This window comes from Canis aureus, chromosome 3 (genome assembly GCF_053574225.1).
Source record: "Canis aureus isolate CA01 chromosome 3, VMU_Caureus_v.1.0, whole genome shotgun sequence".
NCBI classification, from domain to species: Eukaryota; Metazoa; Chordata; class Mammalia; order Carnivora; family Canidae; genus Canis; species Canis aureus.
This window is the reverse complement of record NC_135613.1, coordinates 7,698,229-7,712,642: the sequence shown is the minus strand read 5'-3', so window position 1 is coordinate 7,712,642 and position 14,414 is coordinate 7,698,229. Positions and strand designations below refer to the sequence as shown.

General features: G+C 53.4%; 1 protein-coding gene across 2 annotated transcripts; it reads right to left on the bottom strand.

The window, feature by feature from the left end:
* Positions 1-2,729: 2,729 nt before the first annotated feature.
* On the bottom strand, positions 2,730-13,557 carry PLA2G15 (phospholipase A2 group XV). Of its 2 annotated transcripts, XM_077888055.1 has the most exons (7): positions 13,357-13,495; positions 10,883-11,680; positions 10,160-10,316; positions 7,749-7,867; positions 7,402-7,500; positions 6,775-6,999; positions 2,730-4,671 (listed from the first exon to the last, which is right to left on the bottom strand). In XM_077888055.1, the coding sequence occupies exons 2-7, from the start codon at positions 11,034-11,036 to the stop codon at positions 4,160-4,162; spliced, it is 1,266 nt and encodes a 421-aa protein (XP_077744181.1). In that variant the 5' UTR covers positions 11,037-11,680; positions 13,357-13,495; the 3' UTR covers positions 2,730-4,159. The 2 variants fall into 2 exon arrangements, with proteins under 2 accessions (XP_077744181.1, XP_077744192.1); XM_077888066.1 differs by lacking the exon at positions 10,883-11,680 and having other exon boundaries at positions 13,357-13,557.
* Positions 13,558-14,414: the final 857 nt, after the last annotated feature.

Here is a 14,414-nt window from a genome sequence, read left to right as displayed (position 1 = left end):
TTTCCCCCAGACAGGCGTCTTGAACTCCAGACAGAGCATACCCGACCCCCTGCTCCGCATCACCAGTAAACCAGCCAGAGCCGAGCAGCACCCTGGAGCTTCCTCCTCCTGCCCCCCACAGCCCTGCAGGTTTTCTCGTGGTTTTCTTCTCCCCAGCTCTGCTAGACTCCCAGTCCCCACCCTCTTCCTTCGAACCCATCCCCACAGGGGAACGACTTTTTATCTCCTCTGCCTGAAGCCCTTCCATTCTCCTACCTATAGACCTGAGACCATGATCCTTGAGGAGCCCTCCTCCGTACTCCCCTCCTTGGGCTCTCTGCTTGGAATACCTTGCCTAAGTGTGAATGTTAGGAGTCGTTAGAATCTGACCCTTTGGGGCAGCCCAGCTTCAGCCCAGGGCCTGATCCTGGAGACCCGGGATTGAGTCCCACGTTGGGCTGTGTCTCTGCCTCTCTCTCTGTGTGTGTGTCTCTCATGAGCAAATAAAATATTTTTTTATTTTTTATTTATTTTTTTTATAAAATCTTTTTTAAAAAAATTATTAAAAAAAAAAAAAAAAAAAAGAATCTGACCCTTTCCCCCGGATCAGTTCCTTCTGTCTCCCTGGCCAGGCAGTCCCTTGTGTCACTCAATGGTAGCTGGTCCACCTACCCTTCCGACAAATGCATATACGACTTGCCAGCATCCAGATCTCTGGCTTTGCGGTCTCCTACCTGTTGCAACAACCTACCATGGAAGCCCACTATGCACCAAGCACTGAATCAGATGTTCTCCAATAATATCTGTGTTCCTCAGGGCTACTCTGCAGGGCACCTTTATTCAGCTCCATTCCTTAGATGAGCAAGCTGAGGCTCAGGGAGGTCAGGAGACTCCCAGGCCACTGGTAGAGCTCAGATTTGAACCCCAGTCAGGTGGGGGTATAGCCTGCTGTGACTCCTTGCCCTCTCTCTGCAGCTATGAAACTGAGGGTGGCAGTGGGGCTGAAATAGGCTAGGGAGGAGTAGGTAGCTGTAAGGCCACCACAAGGAGTGGCATGGACGGTGGTGGGTGGCAGGGCAGAGCTGAGACTCAGGCTGGACAGGACCTGGAGGTAAGGATTTGCACCCTTTTGTGTTGTTATCCTTTTACCAAGATCAGCAATTGCAACTGGACCTTTGTATGGCTAGGCATCCTCACCCTCTCTGGGTCACCCTTCTTCCAGGTTGGGCCAACAACTAGTGCAGTGAGAGGGATCGGAGCGCCCTCTTGTGGTCGAGGATGCACTGAGGCCTAGAGCCCTGGCTGGCCTGGCTCGAGGCTGAACTGAACCCCATCCCTATACCTCTTCCCTGTCTCAGAACTTTTTTTTTTTTTTAAGATTTTATTTATTTCTTCATGAGAGACACAGGCAGAGAGAGGCAGGGGCTCCCTGCAAGGAGCCCGATATGGGACTCGATCGATCCTGGACCGGGAGATCACGCCATTAGCCAAAGGCAAATGCTCAATCGCTGAGCCACCCAGGCGTCCCTCTTAGGCTCTTTCTTTTCTTTTTTCTTTTTTTTTCTTTTCTTTTCTTTTCTTTTCTTTTCTTTTCTTTTCTTTTCTTTTTTCTTCCTTCCTTTCCTTTTCTTTCCTTTTCTTTCTTTCTTTCTTTTCTCTTTCCTTTCTTTTTCTTTCTTTCTTTCTTTCTTTCTTTCTTTCTTTCTTTCTTTCTTTCTTTCTTTCTTTCTTTCTTTCATTTTATTTATTCATGATAGACATAGAGAGAGAGAGAGAGAGAAGCAGAGACACAGGCAGAGGGAGAAACAGGCTCCATGCCAGGAGCCTGACGTGGGACTCGATTCCGGGACTCCAGGATCACACCCTGGGCCAAAGGCAGATGCCAAACTGCTGAGCCACCCAGGGATCCCTCTTAGGCTCTTTCTTTCTCTTTTTACCCATCTCCACTTGGTTCCCAGTCTTGGTCCCTTTCTTTGGCCATCTTGGTCTCTATCCTTCTCTCAGCCTAGTGTCTCTTTCTCCCTCAGCCTCTGTCCTCGGAGAGAGAGACAGATGGTGGGCAGCCAGACGGTAGAAAGAAAGTAGAAGGGTGGTATCTTACAAAAAACTCTAGGCTCTGGGGATCCCTGGGTGGCTCGGTGGTTTGGCACCTGTCTTCAGTCCAGGGTGTGATCTTGGAGTCCCGGGATCGAGTCCCACATTGGGCTCCCTGCATGGAGCCTGCTTCTCCCTCTGCCTGTGTCTCTGCCTCTCTGTCTCTCTGTGTCTCTCACAAACAAATAAATTTTTAAAAATCTAAAAAGACAAACAAACAAAAAAACTCTAGGATCAAAAGATGCTGACACCTGAAAGCTGAGAGAGGACAAAAAAGGCTGGGAAGGAAAAAATATGTATATAAATAAAAAAGCAAGCAAGCAAGCAAACAAACAAACAAGCTGGGAAGGAGAGTCCAGCCAGGGTAACCTGCACGTTGTCCTCTGCCCCAGCTCTGAGGCAGCTTGTGGAATCTGCCAGCCACGCAGAAGTCACATTCCAATGGAAATGTTTCAGGTCCTTGTTCTTAGTCCCTGGAGGGGAAATAGATTCCAGGAGAACAGGCAGGAGGATGAAGCCCAAATACGTGCACAGGAGCCATGCTTTGGTGCTAGACCTAGGAACGGTCTAGCCCCTGATTGCCTGCCTCTCTAGCCCCTTTGCCCTTCTGCTACCTCCCTCCTCTTATGCTCAGAACAGACCCTCAGCCAGGGCACTTTACAGCATCCAGAACATTTTTATTGCCAGAATCAAGGTACAGCCTGCTTAGAGCTCCACGAAGAGCCCACCATCCAGGAATGAAAGGAGAGATGCTGGGTGTGTTCATAACAGAGAAAATCCAGCTCCACAGAAACCCTGTGGGAAAGCAGCACAGTCCAGTCCAGCAGCACAACCCCAGACTCTGGCTCTGGGGTCCCATCCTATAGGCTAGACTCAAGTCTTGGCCTATAGCCGTTGCCCACTTGGAGATGACTGCCACCAAGGCAAATCCAGACTCTCCATCCCTGCTATTATAGGAAGATCAGGGAAGCACCTCTGGAACAGACAGAAAACTACCAGGGGAGCCCCAAGCCACCCTGCTCTCTCGGGGGCCCACTCAAGGTTCTGGGCTAGTGTCTGCAGACTAAACACCACTGAGCTGCCTGGAGGGAGTAGGTGCTGTGCAGGATGGACAAGAGCCCCATCTCCTCTCAGCCCTGTGCCAGCCCACCCGGATGCTAGAAAAGCCCTAGAGTGGTAATGTGGTGGTGGGATTCAGGGTAGTTCTGAATGGCCTCAGCTGCATCCTTAGTTTTTCTTCATGAGTCCCTAAAAGGCTATGGGACTGGGCCCTGCTCTCATCCTTGAACCACAGTCCCAGGGCAAAGGGAACCAGCATCAATACTGTGGGTAGGAGTCCAAGGGAATCGAGGCTCCTGGGACAGAGTCCCCAAGAACTGGAGGGCCATCTGCTGCTCAATCCTGAGCTAGGCTGTTCTTAGAGGTGAGGGAGGTAGGAATGAATGCCCCAGGACCTGGGAACCATGGAGAACACAACTCGCCCCTGCCTGCAGGAGGAACCAGGCTGCCTCCAGAAAGCCACAGTCAGGCTCACAGCAACTAGGCCCTAGGGAAGCCAGCAGCTCCAGCCACCCACAGCCAGTAGCAAGCCTACCTGTTTATGGCCAGTTTATGGGAAGATCACCATAGGGACCAGCCCATCCCTGGGACCTTTAGGGACAGGGAACACAGCTCAGTAATATCCCTCACAGGAAGGCTGAGGGGCCAGGGCCTGGTGGGTGAGTGTGAAAAGGCCACAGGGGTGTGAGGAACAAAGAGGCCCCTGAGTTCAGGATTGGGGCCAGATGCCAGCCAATCCTTGCCTGTGGAGCCAGTCCTGAGGTCACAGCAATTCCAGCAGCAGCAGCAGCAGCAGCATTCTTCCCAGCAGGGATCCCTCAAGTGAGTCCAGACTATTTCTTCCTTCCTCACTCCCACAAAGGAAGGGTAAGAAACAGTACCTCCCAACGGCAGGCATTTCACAACCCAAGACTGAGGACCTTAGGCAGTCAGTCACAAACTGCTAAACTCGTGGGCCATGATAGCCCCAGAGGACAAGAGAAACAGCGGTGGCCAGGCCATCCCCCAGTCCCGCCCGGCACAGGAATCAGGGCCCAAGGAGCACACGTTTCAGATAGGCCAAGGTAGTGGCATTGGCCAGCATCTCTATGTGCTCGCTGCCTGGCAGTGCCTGCAAAGACACTTGGTGCTCCTGGTGGCCACGCCAGGCCTGGCACTGCAGGGCACTCTGCAAGTTCACGGTGCCGTCACCGTCGCCAAAGCAGATTTTGGGATCACGGTCTGGGAAGCTCTCATAGTAGAAGGAGTCTGGCGTGGGGACACCAGTGCCATAGAGGCAGTGCAGCGGCACGCCGGGCGGCACCATGGCTTCCACCAGCCCCTCCGTGTCCTGCCGCATGAGCCATCCATCTTTGAAGCCAATATCCTGGAAGAACTGGTGATAGTCCCGCAGCGTGTAGTTGGCTGTGGGCGTATGCACGAAGATCTTTTCAGGTGACCAGGTGTAGTTATAAGGCAGCAGCCAGCTGGTGGAGACGGCTGAGCGCTGCTGCTCCCGGATCTTCAGGGGCCTAATGACGGGGATCCGATTGTTGTCTCCTGCAGGGAGAGGGCTGGCTCAGTCTGCGCTCCGGAACGCAAGCCTCCGGGCAGCACAGTCCTGCCAGGCCCTCTGCTGGGCCCCAGTCAGGGGCCCAGTCAGCACTCCCGCAGTGCTACACTGTCATCATCCTGTAACTTCCATGGTTCCCTTTAAGTTTGCTATATCTGGGAAACACACGACCATGACTGGTTTCTTTCCTTCTGCATTTTGTTACCAGGGATTTGGGCAGCACGTACCCACAGGTGATTCACTGTGTAAACGGTACCCCCTGAGCACTCGTCACCAGGCTTGTGGGCACAGACCTTCGTGAAGGTGAATCAGCAGGTTGGCAGCCCAGACACATTCTTCTTTCTCTTTTCTTACACTAAGTTATGAAAATGTCTTGTTTTGTTTTTTAAGATTTATTTATTTATTCATTAGAGACACAGAGAAAGAAAGGCAGAGACATAGGCAGAGGGAGAAGCAGGCTCGTCACAGGGAGCCTGATGTGGGACTCGATCCTGGGACCCCGGGATCATACCCTGAGCCGAAGGCAAACACTCAACCACTGAGCCACCCAGGCGTCCCTGAAAATATTTTTCTTTTCCTAGGCTCAGACCTGCAGCCAGTCACCCCCGGTCATACTCTACTCATCTACTCATCTGCCTGTCACTGACCCAGACGGCCAGGCCTGCAGGAGACAAGGCAGGAGGGGAGGCTGCAGGCTGAACGACAGTCCTTCTCACACAGGAATTCCAACAACACAGCCAGTGAGGCCTCTGGGGAGTGAGCTGGAACTTGGAAACAGGGGCCCTGTGATCTCTTCAGGACACAGCCTCCCATCTCCCCGCCCCCGCTCTGACTGACTTACACACCTTCAGCTCTGCCTTGTGGGGTCTGGTGGTAGGACCCCTGAGGAAAGGGAAGCCCCTTGCTAGTCCACCAGTCCCCTGTCAGGGCCTAACAGAACAGTTTCCCAGAATCTGAGGCAAAGCTCTAAGGGGACTTACAGGAAGGCTCTGAGCCCCACCACAGCTGTCTCAAATGTAGTTGTGCCCACATCTGTCTTTTTAGGTCCAGGTGGCTGTAATGAGTCCTCTTTAGATCTGGATTCACTGTCCAGCCAATCCAGGGTCTACTACTACTGGGAGAGGCACTAGGTCTGACCTGACTGCGATTATCAGTTGACCAACAAGTAGGTGAGGCAATGCTAATGATAGGAGGAAGGAAGCTCTTCAGATGCTTGGCATAGCCATGGCTCCAGGCTCCTAAAGTAAGGGGCCATGGGCTCACCCCCAGGACTAGCAGAGGAAGGAAAGCCCCACGGCTACAGCTGGCAGGCTCTCACAGTCATAAAGAGGCAGGTGAACTGGGGAGGAGTGGGGAAGATGGCCTTCCCCAATGCCAGGCAAGCAGGCCCAAAGAAATCTGCACCTGCTTCCTCCCTGCATTACCCACAAAGGCTCCCCACTGCCACAGATGGAGGTATAACTCATAAACAGGAAACTGTAGCCCAACCTTCCTTCTGTGGGGCTAAGGTGGGCATGAAGAAAGGGAGAAGGCGGGACGCGTGGGTGGCTCAGCAGTTGAGCATCTGCCTTCAGCTCAGGGCGTGATCCTGGGATCAAGTCCCACATCGGGCTCCCTGTAGGGAGCCTGCTTCTCCCTCTGCCTATGTCTCTGCCTCTGTCTCTCATGAATAAAGAAAATCTTTAAAAAAAGAAAAGAAGAAAAAGAAAAAGGAAAAGGGAAAGGAAAAGAAAAAGAAAAGGGAGAAGGATCCCCCAAAGAACTCTGGATCAAACCAAGTTAGGCCAGCCAGGCCGGAGCACAGTGTATGTGCACACATATGCAAGTACCTGTGTGACCAGCAGTTGTGCCACTGCATGTACTCGCTGTAAACCAATTTACACAGATAACCAAGACCATCAGCTAGAGAGATGAAATTAAGTAGTGTTCTCTTTTGGAAGAAGAGATGTTTGGAAAAGTGTACCACTCTGGAGAAAGAAGGATCCTCATCCAAGAGAAGAGATACAAGGGGGCCCAGGAGGACACTGCTGAAGGAAAGAGGGCACCATCCCTGACATCAGTCCCCCACACTGGCTCAGGCAGGGTCTTACCTGAGGCCAGGACACGCAAAGTCTTGGCCACGCCACCCCAGGGCGCACCCAGTGCCACAAATGCTTGAATATACTTGTTCTTCCAGGCCTGTGGCTGCCGCTGCAGAAAGTAGAGTGTGTACATGTTGCCCATGCTGTGGGCAACCAGCACCACAGGTCCCCCATACAGCTGGTACATCTCCTCGATCATCTCCCGGAGGGCCAGGAAGTAGGGCCCGTTTTCATCTGTAGGCCAGAGCCAGGCAGCAGTCAGGAAAGAAGGGTCCTAGGGCCTGAACCACTAAATGTTCTTTAGGCCAGTTCCAGGACTCAGTGGGTGGGGAAAATGTTAAAACCCAAGTGGAAATGGTCTGGTTTCCCCTCCTTTTCCAGGAAGGGAGGAAACCTAGAAGCTCCTCTTCCCCTCCTCAGCCTCTTTATCTCTCCCCAGGGCTCAGAGGCCCAGGAATCCTAGGGTGAAGACTGGGGAAAGACCGGACAGATTGACCAGGGGTGACAGCTGTGACTGCTGAGCTGGACAGAAGGGCCCTGGGGGCAGGGGACACATGCCTCCAGGGCCCATGGTGGCTGTGACTTCCTCATCCCAACCTCCAAGGCGTCAGGGAGGAAGCAGGAGTGACCACTTACTTGGGGCTCGGCGCCAGTCGTAGGGGGCACCCCGGACATCCTCACCCCGTATATAGCCCCAGTCCACAAGGCTCTCTACCATGGTATGGAAATAGGAACCTGTAGACAGAAATGTCTGAGAATTAGAGAGAGTACAGCCAGTGCCAGCCACCCACACCACACCCAACAAGGAGACTGTGATATCTACTGTAGAAAAATCCTAAGGAGTGCTATAAGGCTCTACGCCTACACTGCTTAGAGACAGTTTACAGGCTATCCTTCCAAACTAACAGCATTCCTCCCACTCTAGGAATATAGCAGAACTTGCATCTCCATTCCCTTGGAGGGCATGAGGAAGGGCTACATACCCACACTACTTTTGCTGGGGTCCAGGAACTCCAGTGAAAAAGTCTTTCCAAAGCCAGGCACGCGTACATCCACACCATCTGGGAACTGGGTGGCCCGGGATGTTCTGTTGTAGACCAGCCTGTCGGGTGTGGGTGTGGGGGGGATATTGAGCTGGTGATCCAGAGGTGACACTGAACCTGGTGTGTCCTAATACTGCGCTGTTTCCTGAGCCATATTCCCTTACTACCCTTATATTTGGTAAGAAGTATAGAGGAGACTAAAAAGTAACAAAGCAAGTTTATAAAGCACAGATCAGAGTAACCATATCCGTCTGAGAACCCCAAGACTCATTCAAAGTTGACCCAATAACCCCCATCAAGGCAGTATTTCCTTCTCCATGTCATCTACCTCAGAATTGAGGTCTTGGATTGTGAAAGGGAAGTGTCAGGCCTGGCTCTGCCATCAACATATTACTTGACCCAAAAGGCAGTCAGCCTAATCTTGCAGGCTCCCGTTGCCCTATCTCCATAGATTCAGCTCTTGCCACCCACAACAACACATCGCAGGGCAAAGGAGGGGATACGTGCAGCATGCCACGTAATCAAACAGAGAAACCCCCACCTTAGAGCCTAAACACCTGTGGCTGCTATGTGGATGGATGGACGAGGCCTGGAAAAACAATGGGACAGGGTGGTGGGAGACAGGAGGAAAGCTTTGTGGTAGGCCAGGAACTCTGTTCTGGTCTCCCTGATACCAAGGAGGAAAATGTGCCCAAGAAAACACAGGCTACACCTGCCATCCCTGGTGGTCCTGAGTCTTACCCCCCTAATATCAGTGAAAGAAAGCTGACAAGATACCCAACATTGACCTAAATACTAGGTCTGGGGGCCCATTTTCTCTAGGGCAATCTGTAGATTAACTCAATGGCCACTCAGCAAATTATAGAAAACTTTCTAGAAAGCCAAAGCAGCTCTAAACAGGTCAGATGTCCAGTGAAGGTAGACAAGCCCCTCTCAGTATCGCCTGACCCTTCTATTGGCAGTACCTGAGACCATGTCTCGGTATAAAAATAGAATTGCAGATCAACAGCCCAGAAATAACTCTGATCACATACAGAAGAAGAAAAAGGCAACAAAGCAGGTGTCATCAACAACATAGAAAGGCAAGGCACCTGGAGAACCAGCTAGTATGTCTCCGGGGAAAAAAAAGATTTGTGATACTCCGTTCAGCTCAAACATATACTGTGCACCAATTGTGTTCCTGGTTCTACTGCTATAAAGATAAAAGAGATACAACCTCCGACTTCAGGGAGCTGGGTCTTAGCTCAGGGTCACACAATTCTGGGCTTAAATCTTGGTTCTGCCGCTTACTAGCTGAATGGCCATGGGCAACTCTGTAAACTTTTTGAGCTTCCAGATGTCCCCACCTGTAAACAGGGTTGAAAACAGCACCTGTTTCATAGGGTTGCTCTAAGACTAAATGAAAAAGAGTATGTGATATGGACAGTGCCTATATTAAATAAGCAGTAATTCCCAACACATTATTGTCTTACCAGGGAAATATTCTTGGAAACAAAGTTTGGCACCTGATAAGGATGAAAGGAAACAGGTCTGGAGGAGGGGAAGGTTAAGAGCTCTGGGGAGTGGAAAGGGAAACTTGACAGAAGGATCAGGCTCAGGGTTTTCTGTTTGTTTGTTTTTTAAGATTTTATTTATCTATTCATGAGAGGCAGAGACACAGGCAGAGGGAGAAGCAGGCTCCTTGTGGGGAGCCCAATGTGGGATTCGATCCCAGGACCCCAGATCACGACCTGAGCCAAAGGCAGACACTCAACCAGTGAGCCACCCAGGTGCCCTCAGGCTCAGGTTTTAAAGGGTGAATGGAAGGAATTTACCAGGCAAAGTGTGTAGACATAGATTCCAGGCTGAAAGAACTGCATCTACAAAGATATGCAGACCTGGTATGTCCCAGGAGGAACAAGAAGCTCAGGGGCCAGTGGCCAACTCAGAGGCAGGGAAGAGGTGGAGGCTATGCTGAGGATATGAATAAGGCCCAGAGCATACCATCTACAGGGAAGGTGGTGCCTGGCTGGCTCAGTCCAGAGAGCACAAGACTCTTATCACGAGGTTGTGAGTTTGAGTCCCACATTAGGTGAAGAGATTACTTAAAGATAAAATCTTTAAAAAAAAAAAAAAAAATTCATGCAGAGGGTGTGAAGCACAAGGCATAAATTGGAGAAGGTGGGACAAAAGTTGCAGGAAAGGGAAGAAAGTTCTATCTGGGAGAGTGCAGAGGTGGGGCAGGCCAGACTGAGGAAATGAGAAAGGCAAGACCTCGGGGCCTGTTGAAGCAGGAATGAGACAGAAATGAGTTCTAGAGAATTTTTTAGGCTGTGTCGGTGAGCAGCACCCATCTGTGCCCCAGCCCCCACCTGATATTGTCAATCCAGCAATCAATGATGACAGGCAGCAGCAGTTCGAGATTCAGCCAGAGTGTGAAGTAGCTTTCCGTCCTCTTGGAGCAGAGGTAGTGCACAACCGTTGGCTTGTCTAGCTTTGCCTCCAGCTGGTTGCCCAAATCACCAGGCACTGCAGGCGGACACAGAGCATGCATGAGGCACTGGATCTGACAGCCTGGGGACCTCTGAGGCTTGAACCCAAAGGCCTTCTACCCACTGCCATCCCAGGTTACAGAGTAGGTAGGGCCTTGTTCACTCAAAGAAGGAGTGGGAGACAGGACAAAGCACTGGGCCACTTAACTAGCCAAAACTGAATCCAGGGAAGGCACTCAAGGACAGGCTTGTGGATGGGGGGCAATGAACAGAAGCACCTGCCAGCCTCATGAGAGCCCAGTAAGATTCCAGAGAGCAGGTCATCTGGAGGGCCCTCGCCTCTCGGCACACCTGGACCCTGTGTCAGAAACAGCTACCCTGAAACATCACACCATTCCAGCCACAGCCCAGTAGGGGTGGGTGTGACCAGGCCCCAAGGACGCCTTCTCTCTGTTCAAGCTGGTTAAGAGACCAGCTACACCGAGCCTGGTCTGCACAGAACACTGGGAACCTTGTGACACCTAAACCCATCCCCATGGTTTCACAGCCCCACATTAAGTCCCTTCCCAGAGTATTTACTCCCATTGACCTTCCAGGCCTCACCTTCTTCCACAAGCCATGCTCTTGACACCTTCCAAGCACATTTCCATTTAGAATCCATGACCACTGAGTGAACATCCAGATCTTGGCTCTCCTGGTCTCGGCCTGGGCTCTGTGAACCCAGATCTAAAGAGGGCATGCCCTCCCTGTACATCATCTCACAAAGTCCTCAGGGCAACCATGGGAGGCAGGTATGCACCTACCTTCACCTCCCTTAACAATACAGATGCAGAAGTGAGGAGTCCTCAGCACGATGGTGCAGAGACCTGGGTCATTATCTCCACCAAAGAGGAAATGGCTATAGGAGGAAGTCACCAGATTTGCTGTGCTTGAATGCCCTTAGTCCTGGACAGGCTGTGTGACCTCTAAAAATAGCAGTGGTCACTTCCTAAGCCCCTTTTTTGCTTATAATTAGGACATCTATGTACCTTTCACCTCAAATAACACTAGGAGAGAATATCTTTACTATGCCCACTTTACAGATGAGGAAACCGAGGCTGAGAGGGGTAGAAATGGCTTGCTACAGTCTCCTCCTGCCCAAGGTCTTCTTCTGTCTCTGCTTCTCTGGTCTCTGCTTCCTCTACCACCAATTTGGGCCTCACTCATAGAGGCTGGTCACCCTTGGATGCTGATCCTCTGATGGCCAAGGTCAGGTCTATGCTTTGGGCCCAGAAACAACAACTCTTCCATCGCCCACCATGGGGTTTCTCAGGATTAATGCCAACAGCTTCGCTCTCTGAGAAGCGAGGCAGATCAGGATTCTGTGACTCTGGGTGGAGCTTGAGGCTCCTCCACCGTGACCTAGGATAACCAAGAACTGAATGAGTTAATGAGTGCAGTTGGCTACCCGCATCAGGAACCATACATTTCCCAATGCCACACCCTTCATACTCAAGACTCCTTAGGCCTACCCATGGCTTCCTGTGGGCCTGCAGGATAAAGTCTAGATGACCCAACCTGTCACGGGCTCTGCACAATCCACTCCTCCCCCAACTCCATTCCAAACAGCCTGGACTGCTTACTTCCTTCCCTCTCATATGTAGTTTCCTCTGCATGAAACTCTCTCCTGGCCTCAGCTCTAACCACATACTCCAGGAAGCCTTCCCTAACTGGGTTGGTGGACTCTCTGTGCTTGCCCAACACAGATTTCATCTCTGGGGATCCCTGCAAGCTTAGGGAACACATGGCCATGTCTGCCCAAATTCCATGTTGAACCTGGAGTATTTCCTGGCTTAGAGCTCCTGGTGGGGGCCCACCTAAGACCACACAGCCTACCAACCCTACCCTTCTATGACCTGCATCATCTCCATTTAAAAACTCCCATTAGAAAGAACACAGGGGGCACACCTGAGTGGCTCAGCAGTTAAGCGCCTGCCTTCGGCCCAGGGCGCCCAGGGCGTGATCCTGGGGTCCGGGGATCGAGTCCCACATCCGGTTCCCTGAATGGAGTCGGCTTCTCTCTGTGCCTCTGTCTCTGCCTCTCTCTCTCTCTGTGTCTCATGAATAAATAAATAAAATCTTTAAAAAAAGAAAGAACGAACGAACATAGGGGTCATGCTGTAGCAGATTCAGTATGTAGCATATACCTTAAAATGTCTCTGCCCTTGGGAATCCTGGTTGGCCACCAACTCAATACTTGAATGAAGCATCCAAGGCCCCCCAAGACAGAAGTCTCACCCCTGTCCACCGCCACAAGGAAATAGTGTGGCTCCTGTATAGTTGCAGGGGCCAGGACCAAGGGGAGGATAGGCAGGGGAGGTCACTTAGTCTCAACATAGCCCAGTCCAAATTGGTGTGGCAGGGATGAGTACAGGCAGGTTTCTTGACGTCTGTTCATAGCGATTGTCCCAACCCTAACCCCTGTCTTTAGTCATCCTCAGGTTCCCTTACGCTCCTGCCTTAGGCCTAAGGTCACTCACTGGCTAGGTTTGAGGGTGGGATAAGGGAGCCATTCTTTTCCCAAAAAGCTTCCTTTCGGTAATGTCTCTTGAAACATACGGGCTGGAAGGGTGGCGAGAGAGAGAGAGCGAGAGAGAGAGAGAGAGAGAGAGACTCCTAGCCATGCCCAAATCAACAATGAGGACCCTGGGGATCAACTCCGAGAACACCCCCACCCACAGCCAGGCACCGGCCCTCGGGAGTGGGGCCAAAGGCCCTCGGGTTCTCCAGCTAAAAAATGGGCAGAAGGCGAGGCAAAGCTTGGGGCCGACGCGCACAGGCGGACAGCCGGAGAGTCGGCCCCAGCCCTCGCACCTACCCCACGATCCACAAGGGAAGGCGAGCGGGCAGCGGCGGACCACACCCGCGCCCAGCACGGCCGAGGTGGAGGCGGACGGACAGACCCAGGTGACGAGACTGACAGTCATACGCTCCCCCACCCCACGCTGGGGGCAGATGCAGACCTGGACGGCAGCCCCGCCCGCATCCCGTCCAGACGGACGCACGAACCAACGGACCCGCCGCCTGGACGCGCTCACCTAGCACCACCGGAGGGCGGCGTCCAGCGAGGAGCGCCGGGTCTGCCAGCAGCAGGAGGAACAGGAAGCCCCCCGGGAGCAGCGCCGCAGGGCAGGGACCGCGGCGAAGGCCCATGGCGGGAGGCCGCCGCTCCAGGTCCCGGGTGCGGATTCAGCGCTCCGTGCTCGCGCCTAGGCCCGGGCGGCGGCGACGCGCTTAACCCCGCCGCCCGCACTCGGCCACGCGGCCGGGCCAATCAGGGCCCGCCTCCCCGGCCGGCCGGCCAATAGGGAGTCGCCGCCCGGGCCGCCCCTCCCCGTCGGAGCTCGCCGCCCCGCCCCTGCGGGTCCCCGGCCCGCCGCTCGGACCGCGCCGCGCGCCGAGCGCATCGATTGATCGGGGCTCAGCCGCGCGTCTCGGCGGTCCCCGAGCGGCCAGAGCCGGGTCGCTGCTGCCGGATGCGCAGCCCAGCCCTGTGCACCCGGACCCCACGCTGCGCAGCCCTCACGTCCGAATCCTGGCTCGCCCCTGACCTGGGGTCTGGAACGGGTCGGGCCGAGCGCGGATTCAGTCCAGTGCGGGCCGCTGCTGGAGAACCGTGGCCAGAGCAAGGGGAGGGAGGGGAGAAGTGAGTCCTGGAGAGTTATTTGGCCTTAGGGGACCGGGAGCTGACCCGGACCTTTGTGCAATCCCCACACCGATTCTTCACGCCCTGCCCCTGACGGCACGTGGGCTCAAGCAGCGTGTCCAGGGGCCCCGTGCGTCTGTCTGTCGCCTGGAGGCCAGGTCAACGTGTTTCGCCTCCAAGTGAGAGGGCTTCCGGGCCCAAAGTTGTAGTTGGAGTCCCCCCCGCCAGACCGAGCAGTTCTGGTGCCCCGGAGAGGTGGGCTTGAACCTCCACCCTGCGGCCATGGCCCATCGGCAAATTGCCCAGCAGAGCAGGACAGGCCTCGTGACCTTGGAGTCCACCTCCCATCCCCACCCCACTCAAACTGGGGATCCAGAGAAGACACGTAGACTCTCTGCTGGAGGAATCATTAGCAAACAGAATGGGCAGTATTGACAGCTGGCAATGGGA

Coding starts and splice junctions, on each gene's coding strand:
- PLA2G15 (XM_077888055.1), bottom strand. CDS start 11,036: ATGATGTACAGGGAGGGCATGCCCTCTTTAGATCTGGGTTCACAGAGC. Junction 7,868..10,159: donor TGCTGGATTGACAATATCAG/GTGGGGGCTGGG, acceptor CACACCCGACAG/GCTGGTCTACAACAGAACAT. Junction 7,000..7,401: donor CGACTGGCGCCGAGCCCCAA/GTAAGTGGTCAC, acceptor TCTGGCCTACAG/ATGAAAACGGGCCCTACTTC.